The sequence below is a fragment of the Carcharodon carcharias genome, chromosome 4 (genome assembly GCF_017639515.1).
Source record: "Carcharodon carcharias isolate sCarCar2 chromosome 4, sCarCar2.pri, whole genome shotgun sequence".
NCBI classification, from domain to species: domain Eukaryota; kingdom Metazoa; phylum Chordata; class Chondrichthyes; order Lamniformes; family Lamnidae; genus Carcharodon; species Carcharodon carcharias.
Window position 1 is genome coordinate 24,136,496 of NC_054470.1, and position 23,266 is coordinate 24,159,761.

A 23,266-nucleotide genomic window follows, 5' to 3' on the forward strand; every position below is an offset into this window, starting at 1 on the left:
GGGCATTTGGGATGCCGACCGCATTCCGCGATTGGCTCCTCATTGCGATTTCATGCGGGTGTGCCAATTAAGGCCCGTCCAGTATAGAACGTGAGTGGCAGTGTTGAGCGCTACCTGTGTGGGTGGGGGGAGAGCAGGCTTAGTGTGCAGTTGGTACATGCGTGTGAAAGAGCGCTTCAATCTCCAAGGCACAGAGCTGCCTCAGGGAGATGAAGTGCTGTTTTAAAAAAAAATAAAAATGTCATAAAACATGTCCCCTCATATGACTCTGTTACATGAGCTGGGACATGTTTTTAATTCAAAAATAAAATTTTTATTTGATGTTTATTTGCTTTAGGAAATGTCATTCCGCCTGTGGATGAGGTTTCCTAAAAAATGTAAAGGCCACTTGGCCTTTTTTTTTTAACACCGCTTGGCCTTTTTGTCTAACGGTTGGTGGGGAAGTGTAAATTTGACTTTAATTAGCCTTAATGGCCTCAATAGACCTTTCAATTATCGGTGGGCGTGCAGCCGATTCTGGTGCACACCCACCAAACGAAATATCATGAGTCTGCGCGATGACGTTGGGATGCTCACCCACACACTGAGCGTAATATTCTACCCCATGAGTTTCCTCAGTTTTAGGTTTTCTGACAGCAGGTATACAATGAGAATGCAGCTATACTAATTTCATGACTGGTGGATGTCAGACGTCTTGTGGAGTTGAAGGACATGGACTCCTAAAGAGTTCTGGTAGTCTTCTGTATCTAATTAGCCCTCTTTAAAAGGCAACTAATTGCCCACTTCAAAATACAGAACAGGTGGCTGCTTCTGTCACTTCAATCAGCCCCAGTGCTCTGGCAGGTGCTCAATTTGTGCCTATCTTGGTGTTGGTTCACACCAGTTTTATGTAAACGATGAAACCTTCCTTCAACATAAAGTCCCAAGTGGGGAGGTTCGCTGATTATGACACAATGTTCAGTATTAGTCACAACTGCTTAGATGCTGGTGCAGTCCAACTCTGCATGCAGCAAAACATGGACAACATTGAGGCTTGGGTTGAACATTTGTAAGTAACATTTGTGCCACACAATGACCATCTCCAGCAAGAGTGAATCCAACCATCGACCCTCAACATTCGACGGCTTTACGAATGCTGAATTTCCCATCATTAACATCCTGGGGGCTACCATTGTTCAGAAACTGAAATGGACCAGCCATATAAATACTGCGACTGCCAGAGCAGGTCCTAGGGTGCAATTTCTGCAGCAATTAACTCATCTCCTGGGTCCTCAAAGCTTCATCACTATCTACAAAGCACAAGTCAGGTGTATGATGGAGTACCTCCCACTTGCCTGGAAGAGTGCAGCTCCAACAACATTCAATAAGCTTGAAACCATCCAGGAAAAAGCAGCCCACTAAATTGGAATCACATCCACTACCTTAAACATTTGCTCCCTTCAGTGTGCATCATATAGAAGATGCACTGCAGCAACTTGCTAAGGTTCCTTCGACAACATCTTCCAAACCCATGACCTTTACCACCTAGAACAAAGGCAGCAAAACACCTGGGAACACCACCACATTCAAGTTCCCCCCTAAGTCATACACCATCCTGACTTGGAACTGCATCATCATTCCTTCACTGTTGATGGGTCAAAATCAGGCTTTCCTTGCCTAACAGCACGGTGGGTGTACCTACACCACATGGACTGCAGCGGTTCGAGAAGGTGGCTCACCACCACCTTTTTAAAGGCAATTTGGAATGGGCAATAAATGCTGACTATGTCAGTGACACTTGCATCTCATGAACTAATAAAAAAGTCAATGGTGTAGGTTCCCTGATCCTGGAATGTAAAAGTTGCAGTGACTTTCAGGGCCTCTATGTTTTGTTGTGCTGTCACATTTTATGGGATGAGGAATAACCATAGGAAATTATGGAAGCATAGAAAACAAAGGTGTGAGTTTAAACAGGGTTGAATACATAGTCATAAGTTCTAGTCTGTATTGACTGGACATAAAATATTACCTGGACAAAGCACAGTTAGAAAAATGGAGTGAGCAAAATTGCCTGCCTGTATCCAAGCCCATCCAATTTTCCTATTTGATCTCTGCCCAGGTGATATTTTACAGGACAGGTGAAAATTCAATTTACAATGTCCAGCTATCAGGATACAAGTTTAAAAGGGCAAACATTTTGTTCCACTCTTATTTAGTGGACATGGGGACTGGAGAATTAGGCCAACAGGAAAGGTCACAGACCTGGAAAACTGTGAGCCAGGAAACTACCCTGAGGGATGTTTTGAAGAAGGTTCACTGAGCTGTCAGCCTCATTTTTATTCAATTTCCAGGGCATTGCCCTGTAGGTTTAGGCATTTTGATAGAGGTAAGTAGAGTGTTTGTTCTTTCAAGCACCTATATGGCTAGATGCTTCTCTTCTATTTGAATCTTTGCATATAAGGTATTTGGGAAGGATACCATGCTACAACTCTAAGGTACTTTTTTTTTTAAGTTGGCCTGGCAACATTTCCTATTTTGTGTACAAAATCCATATGGTAGTTCTCAATGTCTCCTTGTGCTTTTGGCAATAACAGATAAGATTCTCAGACAATCCAGTTTTTTGTCTTGCACCACACACTACTGCCAGAATCTAGCTTTTTGCTTTACAAAACATGCATTCAACTGGTCGTCGAAAATTTTCTTCTAAGATAGAGTTGCAGGTCTCTCTTCAAACCTAGTCCTGACAGCTTGATACTGTGATTTTAAGCAGAGACCTTGGTTAAGCCAGCACTTTTTTTGGTAAATCTGGGGCAGACTGGACTAGAAATGTAGCTCGATTTACACTACACTGTGATTCTGCCTTTTTTCCCCTTTTCTGAGCGCAATCCTAGTTGCGTCAAATGCACTCACCTATGTATTGCAGATCACAGAATAATGAGAAATGCAACCCCACTGTGTTTCCTAGCATGTGTTCTTTGCCAAAACTGCAGTAACCTGTTAGGCCCTGATTTCAAGCAAGTTGAAAGAGTGGACTACAAGGTAAATTAAGAAGGGCTTGAGAAAGTACACTCAGAGCACTGAGGCTCTGAGAAAAGTTTAGATTTAAAGGTTTAAACTATTGATTTTAATAAGAAGCATGCTGGCTGACTTTACTTCATGGGAACTACTGTCGAATAATTCTACCCAAGACTGGTGCAGCATTTTGGTAAAGGCCAGGGAACCTAGCAATTGTGTCTGGCCCCTAAGATCTTGAATTCACTCCTTTAACCACTCTGTTACTCCATATTTCTTTTCTCTCTTTAGGGCATCCTTAAAATCCAACCCATTGACCTGACCAAGCTTCTGTTGACCTGTCCTAGGGCGGATTTTCATGTCGGAGGCAGGAATAATCCTTCCATTGCAATCCCACTTCTGTTTTGAGACTACATCCTTATCCACACCCCCTCCCCCATTATCCACTTTATGAACAAAACTCACAAGAGCTATTATAACATTTGGAAGCCATTAAATAGCCTTTAAACCTCCAAGTAAACAAACTGACTTTTCAAAGCAACTGTATAAATAACGTGGAGCACTTGTAAAATGATTAAACAGTTGGATTGCAGTCAAGAACTCATAAAACTCCCTGTGTAAAAAGACTTCAGGACTGCTATCTCAACAGCAATGGGAAAGAATGAAATATTTACACTAGGCTACCCTTTCAATGGTGTGAAATGTACTCTACCTTTTTATCCATTAAATTAACTTTTTTAAAAATTCATCTGAAGACTTTTCCACATTTACAGTGATAATCTTGTACTTGACAGCTTGCCATTTGGCAGAAGTAACAATTTATCAAACACATGAAAGAGTAGTTACATCTTAGCAATGTCAAAACAGAACTTACTGAACATAGGTCCAACTCATGTGAAGGCATTAGTGATAAACTGTAAAGGAAGCAAAACCATTTTAATTACTGTTTAAACCTTTCCCAACTCCAGTCCATGGTTCATACCTCCGTGCAGCTAGTGTAAAAGCCGACATCTGTTAAAATCTGGCTGCCTCCATGAAAATTAAGCAAACCGGTCTATAGTTCCCTGAACTTGTTTTATCTTCCTCTTTAAATACAGAATAACATGAGCTGTTCACCAATCTTCTGGCACAATTCCTGATGTATACTGCACTGATAAAAACTCACCCTGTGGATTTACTGTAAGCAGCCATTGTTGAACTAACTTTATTACACCTCCCCAACAGCGAGAACAGCAAAGAGGGCTGTAAAGCAAAATGTTCAGCTCTTGCAATATGCTCCCTCCACACTTAATAAAAAACAACTTGTGCACTAAAATCTAAGATATATGTATACAATTCACTTGAATATAATATGACTAAAACAATATCAACGATTGGGTTGCAAACATGTTTTTTAAATATTTGTTCATGGGATGTAGGCATCGCTGGCTAGGCCAGCATTTATTTTAAGAGTCAATCACATTGCTGTTGGTCTGGAGTCACATGTAGGCCATACCAGGTAAGGACAGCAGATTTCCTTCTCCAAGGCCATTAGTACAATGATCTCATGATCATCATCAGACTTTTAATTCCAGATTTTTGTTGAATTCAAATGTTACCATCTGCCGTATTAGGATTTGAACCCAGGTCCCCAGAGCATTACCCTGGATCACTAGAATACCAGTCCATGGCAATACCACTATGCCACTTCCAACCCTATTACTGTAATCACAACTAAAACATATATGACCAATATTTCCAGGGAAATTTGCATGTAAAAAGAATGTTTTTCCTTAACATCAGTACGTATTTAACAAGAAATATCATTTGACAAGAAATATCAAAAAGAAAAAAATCCTTCTTTTTCTTTCCTATGTACTTTCAAGTAACCTATCTGGTTTCCTTCTCTTCCTGTCTGGGTATCTTCTTCCATTTCCATTAACTTGACTCTGCTCTCTCAACATCTCCGATTATCGCTTTGAGTACCATCTCAAGACATCGTGGAATATGAGGATATTGGGGAAAATGGAGTAAGAGGTAGATGATCAGACATGGGCCAGGATTTTCTGGCCCCATCATGGCAGGACCCACTGTGGGAAAGTCCCATTGACTTTCAGTGGGACTGGACGATATCGGCGGCGGGTGGGGCTGGAAAATACCACCCATGATCTATTTGAATGGCGCAGCAGGCTTGGCAGCCCAAATAGCCTTCTTCTGCTCCTATTTCCTATGTTCCTATCTCCACTTAATGGTTGAGGCTGTAACATTGATTGCTGTGTCTTGATAAAAGCTCCTAGCTCATCTTGCTCTGCTGGTGGATTCTGTGAAACCAGGAAACTATTGGTTTGTTTGTGACTTTTACTTTGGACTGTTGGAGGAATTTGGACAAAAGGAGGTTTATCATGCTCTCCCTTTGTCAGATTTTCTCTTTCAAGCAAATGATCTACATGCTACTGACAGAATCTCTTTCAAATCTTCACTACATACGTAAATGCACCTGGTCTCTTTACAACAACTTCAAACACATACTTCTCCTTATTACCTCAGTGGATTCTCTCCTCACCTTCTAACCAGCACTGAACTCTCTAAATTTCATAACTGGTCATAACTTTGTCTTGAGTTCCTCTTACTTTGCTATTGACATCAGGCTTAAGCAAACTAGATCTTGTCTAGGACCATGTTTAAACACTAACTTGTACGGTGAACAACCTATTGTAAACTGTGGGGTGATTCTTTAAGAAACAGTAAATGTTTTAGCCTGTGTTGAAGAGAAATGTGCGAACTACTGCCTAGCATGTCACCTAGCAAATACATCTGCAAAGACCTCTTCATAATCTGTACATTTTTTTCTCTTTCACCATTCAGTGCTGGATGATATGGTGGTAATAGAATCCATTTTCCTCCGTTCTTATTCAGAAAGATTTCAAACTCTTCTGATGTAAACCGCAGACCATGGTCTGACACCAATACCTCTGCCATTGCATAAAATGCAAACCAATTTCTCCAAACCTCAATAGTTTTTAGACCTGTGGTCATGGGCTTAGACTCAATGTTTGTCCACTTGCTATTGCTTTCAGCCAATACAAAGTACTCTATCCATTCCACTTCAAAGAAATCAACATATACTCATTCTTATAGTTTCCCTGTGTCCGACCATTGAATGATCATTCTGAGGCACACTTCACAACTTTTCATCAATTCTTCAATATCTCCATCTATCTTAGGATACCAAAAATAGACCCTTGCTATGGCTTTCCTAAAGACTATCCATGTGTACTCTTGATAAAGTTTGTCTAACAGTTGCGCTCTGAACCTTTGCAGAATAATGGCTCTTAAACCTCATAGGAGACAGCCTTGATCTATGCTCAGTTTGTTTCTTCGTGTGAAATACTCCTGCAATTTCTCATTGTCACACTCTCAGGTCAACTATTCACAACATAATTGAGCACTTTACTGAGCATCACATGCTTATGAGTTTCTTCATTAATTTCTCTGGCAGACACTGGTGTGTCTTTTGTGTATGCAAAATAATCCACAAATAACTTAGTGGCAAAGAATGAATCCATTTTCAGGAAATCTTGAAAGAATGTCCATATTTGCATGATTTACTGACTAATGATTTTTAATATTGTACTGATGGCTAATTTTATCATTTGGTCTTCCATGCTCAAAGACCACTTTGTGATCTCTTAGCACTTCCTCAACGTCAGACACAATCTTACTGATTCCTACTGTAAACTCAGCCCATTTTAACTGTATCTTCTTAAGCCAATTCCTTCTCGTCAGGGTGACTTTGTTCACTCCACTACTACCAATGGCAAATAATTGGATGTATCATCATATTCCACCCTGACACTAACTTTTCATAACACTGAATAATTATTCAGTTTCACACCAGTTGTGTGTAGGGAATGTGACTTGGGGATTTCTTGTACTGTCCTTCCAAGATCACATCACAGCACTGCTGCAGCTGTAACAATGATAAAAGTAAGTTGTGAATCTCTGGCTTTCATTTTTACTGCGGGTGTTGGAATTACATCTTCAGTTCTATTACTCTCATTTTCCACGTGCAGTTTTTCCTGCTCTCTGAGTAAAACTCTTGATCTCCCTTTTCCAAAAAATCTACTTCTGTTTCCATATCTATCATTTGCGCATTCGAGGATTTCCAAGCTCCTGAACTAGTTTTAGATCCACCACAACCTCAACCTGGTGCATCGCTGTGACCTTCAGCTTTACCGCGACCTGGAGCATGACTGTTTCCTCTACTCCTGCATGCTGCCTGGATACAACTGATTTTTCCACAGGCATTGCACTTTGACGAGAAATGGGAACATTTATATGGCTGGTGGTTACCGTGGCAATAGTAACATCTAAATTTCTGACTGAGACTGTGAACTTAGCTGCCATGGACTGGGTCTTGCTGAAATCCAGTGGACTTCCTTTGCTGGCTCAGTAAATAACTCCTGTGCAATTTGCAAATATCTCTTTCCCCCGTTTCCATGCCCATGGTCTCATCGCAGGCCCCATTCCACATAAGCTTATTGCCTTTACTCAAAAGCTTGGCCTGGATTTTAGTGTTGTTTAGGTCTTCTATGAACATGTCTCGAAGGTCAGTTTCTAAGTTTATTCCTTAGCTGCAATAACAAAAGAGTTTCTTTAACTCAAGCATGTAATCTGCAATAGTCTCACTTGACAAATGCTTCCTTTGACAGAACACAACTCTCAGTGCTATTTCATTAAAACTTCATTGTGCCATAATGAGTTCAAAATCCCATTAATTTCAGCATATTCCATAGAGCTGGGGTCTCAAGGGAAACACGGCTTAGACACTACATCAAATGCATCTGGTGTCAAGATGGTGAGGTGGTCTACTTTATCCTCACCCCTTATTTTATTCGCTTTCAGCCAAATGTGAAACCGTTGTTCATAATGATACCATAGTCTTCTGTTATTGTTGAGAGACATCGAAGCTTTTCATTTTACACTCATCAGGAGACTTCACAAGAATACTAATATGAGGGGAAAACAACAACTTATACTGTATGTGAAGAGAGCGCTGATTGGTTGGCAAGTGGTCTCTGATTGGTAGAGGCATTGCCATGGAGAATAGAAACATAGAATGCACCAGTGATCATGACTGACAGTTAACTGTCAAGCATTGTTTGAAAGGTAAACCAGGCAGCTCGACCCTGAATGGTCAAGGCATTGTTCTGAGGAATGAGTCAGTGAATGGTTGTCACTTATTTTGTTTAACTGAAATAGGCACCATTGGTGTACATGTTCTTTCTGTCTACAAAGAACAGGGCTCAGTGTATTAATATAAGTAGCTTCCAGTACACGCAAATGTGCCTGACTGACAATCTTAAATTGGTTGTCAGCATAATTCTTAGCACACTGAGGATTATTTAGCAAATGTTGTTTGATCGCGGAATCATATCTAATGTTGGGCACTGTGTTTTGCAAGCAAGGACTGTTTGGATATGGTCTGTACCTTGCCCGTTTCGAACAACGGCTGGGACATGCTGTTTGATACGATCCGCCAGTCTTTAGACGTACAGCCTTCATACCTAGCATCAGACTGACAATGAAATTTATATACCACGTTCCTCATTTGTGTGATAGGCAGAACGTCCTTTTGGCTTAACAACAGCATCCTGTTAGTGACGAATACCAGTTGTGTTAGTAGTAGCAGCGTGAAACAGCTAGCTTCACTTGTTGCTCAAATTTCAAACAATGATTATTAACTGTCAGTTACATGGAGCATTCTCCATGGCAACACCTCTACCAATCAGAATCCAACCATCAACCAATCAGCACTCTCTTCACATACAGTATAAATTGTTGCATTCCCCATATATTGGTATTCCTGAAGCGTCCTGATGAGTGCAAGATGAAAAGCTTCAACATGTCTCTTAGCAAGACTCAAGTCTGTACTACCAAATGACTAGTCCTCTGTTAGTTGAATTCTCCCATTGCCTTTTGTGCCAATTTTTCAATTACATAATCTGCAGACTCACTAAGCTGTACCCAAACATGACATTCAAACAGAGCAATCTTTCAAACTGCTAAGTTTTCTCCAAATCAGCTTCAGAAGTTCTAAAACCATGTCACAATGTTCTTCAGTCTCAACCGAAATGTAAAAAAAAATCCATCCCAGCCTTTTTGCTATATCTCTGTTGTGTACGGCACTGAGAAAAGACCATACAGGCTCAGTGCAAGCAAACATTGTTGAACTAACTTTACACCTCCCCAGCAGTGAAGGCAGTATAACAAAATGCTCAGCTCTTACAGTATAGTACAATTCCCTTTTCTAATGAATGATTACATTTATTTAGTAGTGTCTCTGTTAGCTCTTCCCTCACTTTTTAATTTTCGTTTCACCGGACATGGGGTATCACTGGTTAGCCCAGCACTTTTTATTGCCCACATCTAATTGTCCTTCAGAAGGTGATGATAAGTTGGCCTCTTGAACTGCTGCAGTCCCTATGGCCTAGGTACACTCACAGTGCTGTTAAGGAGGGAGTTCCAGGATTTTGATCCACCGACAATGAAAGAATGGCAATATATTTTCAACTCAGGATTGTATGTGGCTTGGAAGGGAACTCATAGGTGGTGGTGTTCCCATGCATCTGCTGCCCTTATACTTCTAAGTGGTCGAGGTCATAGGTTTGGAAGATGCTGTCAAAGTGCCTCGTTGAGTTGCTGCAATGCACCTTGCAGATGGTAAACACTATTGCCACTGTGTGTCAGTGGTGGAGGAAGTGAATGTTGAAGATGGTGGATGGGGTACCAGTCAAGAGGGCTGCTTTGTCATGGATGGTGTCGAACTTTTTGAGTGTTGTTGGAACGACACTTATCCAGGTAAGTGAAAAGTATTCCATCACACTCCTGACTTGTGCCTTGTAGCTGCTCGACAGGCTTTGGGGAGTCAGGAGGTGAGTTACTCTTCACAGAATTGCCAGCCTCTGACTTGCTCTTGTAGCTGCAGTATTTATATGGCTGGTCCAGTTCAGTTTCTGGTCAACAGTAGCTCCAGAATGTTGATAGTGGGGGATTCAGTGATGGCAATGCCATTGCATGTCAAGGGGAGATGGTTGGATTCTCTCTTTTTGGAGATGGTCATTGCCTGGCACTTGTGTGGCACAAATGTTACTTGCCACTTATCAGTCCAAGCCTGAATTTTGTCCAGGTCTTGCTGCATATGGACACAGACAGCTTTAGTATCTGAGGAGTTGCAAATGGTGCTGAACACTGTGCAATCATCTGCAAATATCCCCACTTCTGACCTTACGATGGATGGGGGGGGGGGGGTCATTGATGAAGCAGCTGAAGATGGTTCAACAGAGGGGACTACCCTGAGGAACTCCTGCAGTGATGTCCTGATCCTGAGATGATTGACCTTCAACAACCACAACGATCTTCCTTTGTGCTAGGTCTGACTCCAACCAGTGGAATGCTTTCTCCCAATTCCCATTGAACTCAGTTTTACTAGATGCCACACTCGGTCAAATGCTGCCTTGATGTCAAGGGAACTCTCACCTCACTTCTTGAGTTCAGCTCTTATGTCCATGTCTGAACCAAGGCAGTAATGAGGTCAGGAGCCAAGTGGCTCTGGCGGAATCTGAACTGAGCATCAGGGAGTAATTGTCACTTATCTGATAGCACTGTCGATGACACTTTCCATCACTTTGCTGATGATCTAGAGTAGACCAATGGGATGGTAATTGGCTGGGTTGGATTTGTCCTGCTTTTTGTGGACATGACATACCTGAGCAGTTTTCCACATTCCTGGATAGATGTCAGTGTTGTAACTGTACTGGAATAGCGTGGCTAAGGTTGCAGCTAGTTTTGGAGCACAAGTCTTCAGAACTATTGCTGGAATGCTGTCAGAGCCCATAGCTTTTCAGTCTCTAGTGCCTTCAGGCACTTCTCGATATCATGTGGAGTGAATCAAATTGGCTGAAGGCTGGCATCTGGGACCTCAGGAGGAGGCAGAGATAGATCATCCACTCAGCACTTCTGGCTGAAGATTGTTGCAAATGCTTCAGCCTTGTCTTTTACACTGATGTCCTGGACTCCTCCATTATTGAGGATGGGGATATTTGTGGAGCCTCCTCCTCCAACAAGTTGTATAACTGTCCACCACCATTCATGACTGCTGAGCTTAGATCTGTCTAGTTGTTTTGGGATCGCTTGGCTCTGTATATTGCATGCTGATTGCACTGTTTGGCACACAAGTAGTCCTGCATTGTAGGTTCACCAGGTAGACACCTCATTTTTAGATGTGCCTGGTGCTGCTCCTGGCATGTCCTCGAGCACTCTTCATTGAACCAGGGCTGTTCCCCTGGTTCATCTATTAATATGCATGGATGCAATCAACAGGGAAAGTCCTGTTTTCTGGCAGCCTGAGAACAGAGGTAGGTTTACTTTTGCCTCACAATTCAAATCTCCAACAGGAAAACCTGGCCCAAGGTAGCAACACATTAGACAAAGAGATAAAAAAAAGTAAAAAGCAATCCATCTAATCCACAAGTTTTATCCTCTCTCAGTTTGGTTAGTTTATCAATGATCTCTCTTTTTTTACTTTACATTTTTTTATCTCTTTGTCTAATGTGTTGCTACCTTGGGCCGGATTTTCCTGTGGGAGATTTGAATCGGGAGTCAAAAGTAATCCTACCTCTGTCGTCAGGCTGCCAGAAAACAGGATTTTCCCTTTGGAATGCCCCACTTTGTGCTGTTTCAATTAGAGTCATAGAGTTATAATGGTCTACAGCACAGAAAAAGGCCCTTCAGTCTATCGAGTCTGCGCCAGTCAAACAAGTACCTAACTATTCTAATCCCATTTTCCAGCACTAGGCCCATAGCCTTGTATGCCATGGCAGTGCAAGTGCACATCCAAATACTTCTTAAATGTTATGAGGGTTTCTGCCTCTACCACCCTTTCAGGCAGTGAGTTCCAGATTCCCACCACCCTCTGGGTGAAAAAATTCTTCCTCACATCCCCTCTAAACCTTCTGCCCCTTACCTTAAATCTATGCCCCCTGGTTATTGATCCATCCGCCAAGGGGAAAAGTTCCTTCCTGTCTACCCTATCTATGCCCCTCATAATTTTATACAGCTCAATCATGTGTCCCCTTATTCTCTTCTGCGCCAAGGAAAATAACCCCAGTCTATCCAATCTCTCTTCATAACTAAAACTCTCCAGCCCAGGCAACATCCTGGTAAATCTCCTCTGCAGTCTCTCTGGTGCAATCACATCCTTCCTATAATGCGGATTCCAGAACTGCATGCAATACTCTAGCTGTGGCCTAACGGGCGTTTTATACTGTTCCAGCATAACCTCCCTGCTCTTATATTCTATGCCTCAGCTAATAAAGGCAAGTATCCCATATGCCTTTTTAACTCCTTAACTACCTGTCCCGCTACCTTAAGGGACCGGTGGACATGCACACCAAGGTCCCTCTGATCCTTGGTACTTCCCAGGGTCCTACTATTCATCGTGTATCCCTGTGCCTTGTTTGTCCTGCCCAAGTGCACACTTATGTGGATTAAATTCTATTTGCCGCTGATCAGCCCATCTGACCAGCCCGTCTATATCCTCCTGTCATCTAAGGCTATCCTCCTCATTATTTACCACCCCACCAATTTTCATGTCATCCACGAATTTACTGCTCAACCCTCCTACATTCAAGTCTAAATAATTTATATATACCACAAACAGAAAGGGACCCAACACCGATCCCTGTGGAACCCCACTGGACCCAGGCATCCAGTCACAAAAATACCCCTCAACCATCACCCTCTGCTTCCTGCCACTCGGCCAATTCTGGATCCAATTAGCCAAACTGCCTTGGATCCCATGGGCTCTTTCCTTCGTTATCAACCTCCCATGTGGGACCTTATCAAAAGCCTTGCTGAAGTCCAAGTCAAATGCATTGCCCACATCTACACATCTGGTCACCTCTTCGAAAAATTCAGTCAAATTGGTCAGACATGACCTCCCCTTAACAAAACCACGCTGACTGTCCTTGATTAATCCCTGCCACTGCAAGTGTAGATTAATTCTGTCCCTCAGGATTGCTTCCAATAGTTTCCCCACCACTGAGGTTAGACTGACTGGCCTGTAGTTCCCTGGTTTATCCCTTCCCCCCTTCTTGAATAACGGTACCACATTGGCTGTCCTCCAGCCCTCTGGCACCTCTCCTGTGGCCAGAGAGGTATTGAAAATTATTGCCAGTGCCCCTGCTATCTCCTCCCTTGCCTCACTCAACAGCCTGGGATACATTGCATCCAGGTCTGGAGATTTATCTACTTTTAAGCCTGCCAGACCACTTAGAACCTCCTTTCTATGCTAATTTCTTTAATTATATCACAGTCCTTCTGCCTGATTTCCATACCCACATCATCCCTCTCACTGTGAACACCGACAAAAAGTATTCATTTAGAACCCTACCTTCGTCTTCTAGCTCCACACACAAATTACCACGATGGTCCTTAATGGGCCCTACTCTTTCCCTAGTTATCCTTTTACTCTTGAAGAACTTTAGATTTTCCTTTACTTCAGCTGTCAATGTTTTTTCATGCCCCCTTTTTGCTTTCCTAATTTCCTTTTTAAGTTCCCCCTACATATTCTATACTCCTCTAGGGCTTCAGCGCTCGGTACCTGCCACAAGCCTCCCTTTTTCTTTTTATCCAATCCTGTATATCCCTCGACACCCAGGGTTCCCTGGATTTGTTGGTCCCACCCTTTGTCTTTACTGGAATATGTTGGCCTTACTCCTCCCATTTCCTTCTTGAATGAGTCCCACTGCTCTGACGCAGATTTACTTAAAAGTGGCTGCTCCCAATCCACTCTGGCCAAATCATATGTGATCTTATTAAAATCGGCCTTCCTCCAATTTAGAACTGTGATTTCTGGCCCATCCTTGTCCTTTTCCATAGCAACCTTGAATCTAACAGACTTAGGATCACTATCTGCAGAATGATCCCCCACTGACACGCCTACCACTTGCCTGACTTCATTCCCTAAAATTAAGTCCAGGACCGCGCCCTCCCCACCCCCCACCCCCACCTCTTATAGGACCTTCTACGTAGTGGCTTAAAAAGCTCTCCTGGATGCATTTTAAGAATTTCTCTTCCTCTAAACCTATCACACTATGACCAACCCAGTTAATGTTGGGGAAGTTGAAATCCCCCACTATTACTACCCTATTATTTTTACACTTCCCTGAAATTTGCCTAGATATCTGCTCTTCTATTTCTCTCTGACTGTTTGGGGGCCTATAGGACACTCCCAGCAATGTGATTGCTCCTTTTTTGTTTTTCAGTTCTACCCATACGGCTTCATTTGAGGAGCCTTCTAAAGTGTCATCCCTCCTTACTGCTGTAATTGATTCCTTGATCAATATTGTGATACCTCCTCCTCTTTTACCTCCTTCCCTGTCTCGCCTGAAAACCCTATATCCTGGAATATTGAGCTGCCAATCCTGCCCCTCTCTCAGCCATGTCTCTGTGACAGCAACGACATCATACTTCCATGTGTTAATTTGTGCCCTCAACTCATCTGCCTTATTCATCAGACTCCTTACATTAAAATAAATACCATCCAACCTTGCCAAACTCACTTGTGCCTTAACTGGCCTATAATTTCTATGCCTTCAGGACTCACTTGTTCTCTCTTCTAATTTTGGCTTTGCATTTCCCCCTGCTGAACCTCCTCTCAGGATCCCATCCCCCTGCCAAGTTAGTTTAACCTCCCCAAAAGCAGTAGCAAACTCCCCACAAGGATGTTGGTCCCATTCTGGTTCAGGTGCAACCTGTCCGTCTTGTGCAGGTCCCCCTGCCTCCAGAAATGGTCTCAATGTCCCAGAAATCTAAAGCCCTCCCTCCTACACCATCTCTCCAGCCACGCATTCATTTGGACTAACCTCCTATACTCACTAGCGTGTGGCACTGGAAGTAATCCAGAGATTACTACCTTTGAGGTCCTGTTTTTTAATCTGCTTCCTAGCTTCCTAATTTCTGCTTGCAGAACCACATCCCTCTTTCTACCTATGTCGTTGGTACCAATATGGAGCATGATCTCTGTCTGTTTGGCCTCCCCCTTTAGAATGCCCTGCAGCTCTTCAGTGACATCCTTGACCCTGGCACCAGGGAGGAAACATACCATCCTAGAGTCATGTCTATGTCTGCAGAAATGCCTGTCTGTTCCCCTTACTATTGAGATTCCTACCACTATTGCTCTTCTCTTTTTCCTCCCCCACTGTGCAGCTGAGTCAGTCACAGTGCCATGAGTGTGGCTGCACTCCCCAGAGGAACCGTCACTCTCACCGTTTTCCAACACAGAAAAACAGTTCTCGAGTGAGATGCACCCTGGGGATTTCCTGACTCTCTGCCTGACACCTTTCTTCTGACTGATGGTCACCCATTCCCTCTCTGTCTACACTTCTGTAAGCTGTGGGGTGACCACGTCTAAAAACGTGCTATCCACGAAACTCTCAGCCTCACGGATACACCTCAGAGCCTCCAGCTGCCGCTCAAGTTCCAAAACTCAGAGCTCAAGTAGCTGCAGCTGGTGGCACTTCCTGCACACGTGGTCGGTCAGAGCGTAAGGAGCATCAAGGGCTTCCCACATGTTGCAGGTGGTACATAACATGGGACTGAGCTGCCCTGCCATGCCTCTAGTTGAAAAAAAACCCCTTACTTTAAGTTAAATACAGTAAAAAAAAATTAAATTATTTATGCACTTTAAATAAAAACTAGAACTCTTATCTTTCCTTAGCTTAATCTATTTTAAACTGGAGAAAAAACTGGAGAAAAATACCTATCCACTACTCACCAATCAGCTCTCACTTTTTGAAGCTTCCTGCACTCGCGCTGGTTCTGATCTCTCCGCCGCTCTCTCGCGCTGTTTTGGTGATGTCATTCTTGTTATTTTCAACAAGAACCAACTGCAGGACGTTCTTCCCAGACTGCTTCACCACGATGCTGACTGCAGGATACTCTTCCCAGACTGCTTCACCACCATGTTCACTGTACGACAATTGTTTGTTTTTCAAGAGTTCTGATGGTCCCTTTTCAGTGCCAGCAAAAGGCCTGAGCCTCAGTTGCCGAGAGGGGCCATTAAAATCGCCCAAAATTTGGCCCTTCTATGAAGTCATATGTGCATCATCAGTATTTGCTCAGTCTACCTTAGTCATCCAAATGTATTGGCACACCTCATGGTTGACACACATTAATAGTTACAGGGGAATGAGGGACATTTTGTTTATTGTGAAAGAAACAATGTTGCGCTTTTGTGCACTCTTTATTCAATGTTCATGTAGCGTCCAGTGCTGTAGATGCCACTCTGAGGGACATGGATGAACTTGGAAGCTCAGCTGCGTATTGTAAAGGACATTGTCCGAGATCACTCTTAGCGGGGATAATTGAAATGTTGTAGGTGAACTGAAAACTCCTGCTAGGACTTTGCCAGCCAACACCCTGAGATGGATCCACATGTGGACAGCCCTTTAGGGCCCTCAGTTCTGTACTCTGACTGACTGTCAACACCGACACCACCGCCCCACCCCCCTTCCACCCAGAATGCCAGGCCCTTCCCTCTTCACTCCTCCACCCTTTGTCCACCTTGGAACCTTCTTCCAATCCTTCATGCACCCAAACCCCACCCTTTGAACATCTGGCCCTTCACAACCCTGATTCAACCTTTCCAGTCCCAAGCCTCCACGCAAGCTGCCATTCTCTTGCTCCCCTCCCTTGTGCCACAGAGCTCAACAAGGAAAACCACTGACCTGAAACACAACTGCACAAAGCTGGCTGGTGCACACCACCTTTAAACAAATGTGAACTGGGTGTCACAAGATTTTCACGTGCCGCTGCCTGTGCAATGAAGGTAGGGCATAATTAAACAATCTTTTACACTAATCAGTATTCATGGTACATAAAAATATGACAAATACAAAGCCGCCACAGGATGGTTTGAGACCTGACACGTTGTAAACATGCCAGTGCATCCCGGCATCCAGTTGGGAAATCGAAATATCGCAGCTCACCTAATTCAATCACCCTGTCTCCCGCTCTTGTGGGCTCCATTAAATTGTCCCCACCCCCCCAACCCAACATAACTGCCAACACAGATCTGAAGCTTTGGGCTAAAAGGTCAGGGATTTTCTGAGGAGGAGAGCAATCCCATTCTCTTAGTTGTATAAAGAAATAGTATTTCTGATTTTGGTAACCTTTATTGCTCGTCCAACACTTCATACTCCAGTGCTTCTCTGACAGTTAAAATACTTTCCGTTGTGAACAGCCAGTGAACCATGATATTTAATGTACAAGCATATGCTGTTCTCATTCATCTAAACATTTACAACTGAATGTTCAGTGCTTTTGCACTGTTTTTTTTTAAATGGCTGAGGTTGCATTAATTTCTGTACTAATTTAAACACCACTGCAATAAATGAACTTTAAGTAATTTTATTTTTCTTGTCCTTTTCCTTCCATTATAATCTAATGCCACCTGCATCCAGAATATAAACTGAATATGGAGAACTGTAGTTTAGTCCCTTTCCAAAAGGCACTGGGCTGTACAGTTAGGAACTGGCTGAGAACCTGAGCACACTAGTGGGATGGACATTTGTCTTCTGGCAAATAATATCACAATATCTCCCAATCCTTAATGGGCAACAACTCCCAGCACAAAACTGTCTCTCAATTGTCAATCTTATTCAGGAAAGCAATAGGGGTGTGAGAAATGAAAAATGTTATGATGCTGTGCTATTGGGCGGGGTTGAGCACGGAGAACAAACAGCTTCATTCTGTATTGGTATCATCATCTCAAGCTGTTTGACCTGAAGTGTTTCAAATTTGTTAAATTGTTTCAGTGAAACAGAGAATGCATGCTTAAGACATGCATAAAATGTATTTTACTGCTATGTATTTTCTTTTCAAATAAGCTTATCTCATCAACATGCCCCAGTTTAAAATTGTTGACTGCGCTAACAAATAGCTCCCTCTAGTGACAATGCAAGATATTTATTTGTAATGAAGTGTTACAATAGATATGGAAGGCATTTATTGAAGTTATTCATCATTTACCTGCCAGCAGTAATCAGGCGTTGTGCCATTATTAACTTAAATGTGCACATGGTGACAATGATAAAACTAGTTTGTGGCAGGTTCTCCATTCCCCCCATCCACCCTCACCCCCACCCCAACCATTTTGTAGTATTTGGGGAATCAGTGGATTTTTTCATTTGTGTTTCTGCAGTGGAGATAGTTCACCCTTCCATCCAAACTACCGATCCCTGCCAAAAAAGTTAACTCCCATGACCATGAAAGCCACAACCATAGCATTATAGTCTCTCTTCAGTGGTACTTGAAACATCAGATGAAAAATAGCTTATCAAAGCTTTTAAAAATATTAACAAGTGTGTGATGCCACAGAGTGGAAGGACATAATTTCAATTCCCTGATCCACTGACTTTCCAATCGGGACGCGTTGTTGTGTGAATCATAGAAATTTATAGCACAGATGGAGGTCTCCTAGCCCATGGTGCCCACACTGGCCAACAAGGAACCATCCAGCCTAATCCGACTTTTCAGTGCTTGGTCCATAGCTTTGTAAGTTACTGCACTTCAAGTGCATACCCAAGTACTTTTAAATGTTGAGGGTTTCTGCCTCTACCACCCTTCCAGATCCCCACCATCATCTGGGTGAAATGTTTGCCTCTAGAATCCCCCTCCAAATCTCCTATATCTTATCCTAAGTTTATGCCCCCTGGTTATAGACTCAACTAAGGGGAATAGGGCCTTCCTATCCAATCTGTCTAGATCCCGCATGATTTTATGCACTTCAATCAGAACTTCCTACAACCTCCTCTGTTCCAAAGAAAACAATACTCACCTATCCAATCTTTCCTCATATTTAAAATTCTCCAGTCCAGTCAAAATTCTCTAAATCTTCTCTGTATTCTATCCAGTGCAATCACATCTTGCCTATAGTATGATGACCAGATCTGCATGCAGTAATCCAGCTGTGGCCTAACCAGTATTTTTTATATATATATATATATAGTTTTTATACAGTTCCAGAGTAACAACCCTGCTCTAATAGTCCATGTCTCAGCTAATAAAGGCAAAACTTCTTGACCACTTTACCTGACTAAGCTGCCACATTCAGGGATCTGGGGATGTGCACACCACAGCCCTCTGTTCCTTTATGCCTCTCAGTATCCTACCACTTTTGTTTATAACCTTGCCCTGTTAGCCTTCTCCAAAAGTATTACCTCACACTTCTTTGGATTGAAGTCCATTTGTTATTATTCCACCCAGCTGGCTACTCCATTGCTGTTTTACTATAGTCTACAGCTTTTTTATTCATTATCAACTAAGCAGCCAATTTTTGTATCATCTTAAAACTTCTTAATCATACTTGCCAATTCAAAGTGGAGAGTTTTCCCCCTAATTCCCATTGACTCCAGTTTTGCCAGGGCTCCTTGATGACACACTCGGTCAAATGCGGCCTTGATGTCAAGGTCACGCTTACTGAGTGTGTCATCAAGGAGCCTGAGCAAAACTGGAGTCAGTAAGAATCAGGGGGTAAACTCTCCACTGGTTGGAGTCATACCGAGTGCCAAGGAAGATGGTTGATATTGTTGGAGGTCTGTCATCTCAGCTTCAGGATATCACTGCAGGAGTTCCTCAGGTAAGTATCCTAAGCCCCAAACATCTTCAGCTGCCCCATCAATGGCCTTTCTCCCATCACAAGGTCAGAAGTGGGGATGTTCGCTGATGATTGCACAATGTTCAGCGCCATTCAAGACTCCTCAGATATTGAAACCGTCCATGTCCAAATGCAGCAAGACCTGGACAATATTCAGGCTTGGGCTGACAAGTGGCAAGTAACTTTCATGTCACACAAGTGCCAGGTAATGACCATCTCCAACAAGAGAGAATCTAACCATCGCCCATTGGCATTCAATGGCATTACTATCACTGAATCCCCCATTATCAACATCCTGGAGGTTACCATTGACCATAAACTGAACTGGACTAGCCATATAAATACTGTGGCTACAGGGGCAGGTCAGAGGCTAGGAATCCTGCGATAAGTAACTCACCTCCTGACTTCCCAAAGGCTGTCCACCATCTACAAGGCACAAGTCAGGAGTGTGATGGAAAACTCCCCACTTGCCTGGGTGAGGGTAGCTCCCACAACACTCAAGAAGCTTGTCCAGGACAAAGCAGCCCACTTGATTGGCACCCCATCCACAAACGTTCACTCCCTCCACCACCAACGCACAACAGTAGCAGCAGCGTGTACCATCTACAAGATGTACCGCAGGAATTCACAAAGGCTCCTTAGACAGCACCTTCCAAACCCACAACCACTACCGTCTAGAAGGACAAGGGAAGCAGATAGATGGAAAACCCACGACCTGGAAGTTCCCCTCCAAGCCACTCACCATCCAGACTTGGAAATATAATGCCGTTCCTTCACTGCCGCTGGGTCAAAATCCTGGAACTCCCTTCCTAACAGCACTGTGTGTGTACCTACACTACATGGATTGCAGCGGTTCAAGGAGGCAGCTCACTACCACCTTCTCAAGGGTAACTAGGAATGGGCAATAAATGCTGGCCTAGCCAGCGAAGCCCACATCCCTTGATTGAATAATTTTAAAAAAATAAATAAACACCAGGAAAAGCAAGTGACTTAGTATTGGGCCCTGTGGAACCTGACCGGAAACAGCTTTCCAGTCACAAAAAAAACCCATCAAGCATTAAACTTTGCTGCTTGCATCTGACCTAACATTACTATTTGCTTCCTGTGTTTGAGCTAAAACACCTAACTTTTGGATGCCCTCGCCATGAAAGATAGAACCATTGAAGTTTACAGCACAGAAAGAATTCATTCAATTCATCCTGTCTGTATTGGCTCTTTGCTGGAGTGATGCCAGTAATCTCACAGCCTTGCTATCTCCTCATGATCATGTACCTTCCTCTGCTGCAAGTGTTTAATGTCATGCCTATAACAGGATGCTTAAAACTGCACAAAATACACTAACTGTAGGGCTGTTGTCAAAAGCACCAGGGGTCATCTTCTTCCTTCCTTTTTAAATATTTAAATTCATTCATAACGTGCAATCTGCACCAGCATGCCTGTCAATGTATTTGCATTAAAACTTTGTCCACAACCATTTCACTGTGCTAACACATTCTCCATTTCTCACTGAATTAGGTTAACCTTGTTGGTAGTAAACAGCATTGATACTGCCTCCACTTCTACATTAGTGATGAATCACAGATGTATGGTATCATGGCAACATAGGAAGTGAGTGTGATGGGGTTGGTTATCACATATTCATGCCATGAAAATGCACAAACACTGCGAAATACAGGGTAAATAAATTCGATCAAGATGCACAGTTCTTCACTGCCCCATCAATTTTTGTTTAAAAGCATTAGATATACCTAAAATTAGCGTGGGCAGTATCTCTTAATCCTTAGTGGGCAACAACCACAACACCCCAATTGTCAGTCTTATACCTAAATTATTTAAAGGAGATCGCTACTTTCTTTTCTCCGTATTTTGGCAGATTGAGAATCAATACATTTATGTCTGAGCTTTAAGACAATTATGGTAGCTGTAGGGAATCATTCCACATATCAAAATGTTAGGAACATTGAACATTCAATTAATCATCTTAAAGAAGCTGCAAATTCATCAAAATTTATGCTACATTTGCAAGCTATGTGGATAATTAAATATTGGGTGACAAAAGTGTGTCTGGACTGCAATGTGAGTAAAGGTGCATTTAAGGATAAGCTAGATAAGCACATGAGGGAAAAGGCTTAGAAGGGTAAACTGATAGGATTGGATGATCAGATGAAGTAGGGTGGGAGAAAGCTTGTCTGGAGCATAAATGCCAGCAAAGAATGTTTGGGCTTAATGGCCAATTTCTGTCCTGTAGATTCTATGTAATTCTATGTATTACGGGTCAATCAACTCCTGATCTTTCAATAAAGATAGAAGTGGAAATATGGTGAACAATAATCACTCTGTATTTTTTCAATTTCTAAGATCAGTCCATCTTTCCTAAAATTTTTCTTTAACTGAAGGGAGAGATAGCCATGTTAGGAACTGAAGTATCTTCCTTGTTGAGCAAAGCCTATTTCGACTCTAACATGCTAGTTATTAGCCTTGTTTTGCAGATTGCAAAGAAAATGCGTCTGTAGGATGTTAGACTCAATACAATTCATTATTATGTAGTCTTGATAAGAATGGCTTCCTCCATGACACAATGGGCAGAATTTTGCCCTTGATGGGTGGGTGGGCCCCACCAGTTCGGCAGCGGGCGGGCAGCTGATCACCAGCGCCAAAATGGGCCCCGCTGCTATTTTAAGCGGGCGGGTGGGGGGGGTTTCCCCAACTGTCAGAGTGCGCTCTTTCACGCATGCGCACCAAACAGTGCACTGCTCCCTGAGACTAAGTGCTGCTAAGGGGAGAGCACTGAAAATTTTTGAAAGTGTAAAAATAGAAAAATAAAAAATTATTAACATGGAATGGAATAATTTTTCTGAACTTTCAATGTGACTGCCATCCTACTACTACTCTATTTTAAACTCAATCAAAATCACTCTAGGGGACAGGTGGTAGCAATTGCTCTATGGAGTTGAAGTGGTAAGCAGTGACTACACCTGTAAATTTAAATGTGCTTGTATAATTTGTGACCTCAAATCACAGAGTGGAAGTACATTCCAGTAACTCATGAGTCATTGGGCAGAATTGTCCCAGATTTGCATTAAGTGCGGTAGTGGTGGGGAAAAATGTTGCTTCACTCGCCAGCTGCAATGGAGGGTTTTTGTGACGTATTGTCCCAATCCCGGCGCGTCCCATCTGATTAATAATGCATTCAGGGGAACACTCCAGATCACTGGTGGGGTGGCCTCTGATTCTCCAGCCCTGCCTTCACCTCAGGCGTTCAGTAATCTGAGAACCATATTTAAAAGGTGACCCTACATAGAGCTAGCAATGGGAGGTGGTGGCAATGGTATTCAGTGCCAATGCCCTACAAAAGAGGACAGCCACCCAGTGCTGAAAGAGGATGAATGATCTCCTCCGTTCTACCAGGGTAAGTCACTCTTCTCATCACTCTCAACTCACACACTCACAAGCCCATCACACATCCACAGGGATCTAACTCACTGCCAGTTCAAGGGACATCACCATTCACTCTCTCACACATACCATCTGCCCTGTGGATCATGCCCTCATCCTGTCCTTGGCACCACTCACCAC

General features: G+C 42.9%; 1 protein-coding gene across 5 annotated transcripts in view; it reads right to left on the bottom strand.

Moving 5' to 3' along the window:
- The window catches only part of LOC121277224 (protein prune homolog 2-like), a 496,270-nt gene that overhangs the window by 99,727 nt on the left and 373,277 nt on the right, over window positions 1-23,266 (bottom strand). The window contains exon 1 of one of the 5 annotated variants that reach the window (XM_041186399.1): window positions 3,974-4,017. The exons of the other annotated variants lie outside the window; for them this stretch is intronic. Coding sequence (XP_041042333.1) covers window positions 3,974-4,002 — 29 coding nt within the window. The 5' untranslated portion in view covers window positions 4,003-4,017. Of the gene's footprint in view, window positions 1-3,973; window positions 4,018-23,266 lie in introns of those variants that run through there. 5 annotated transcript variants of the gene reach the window in all.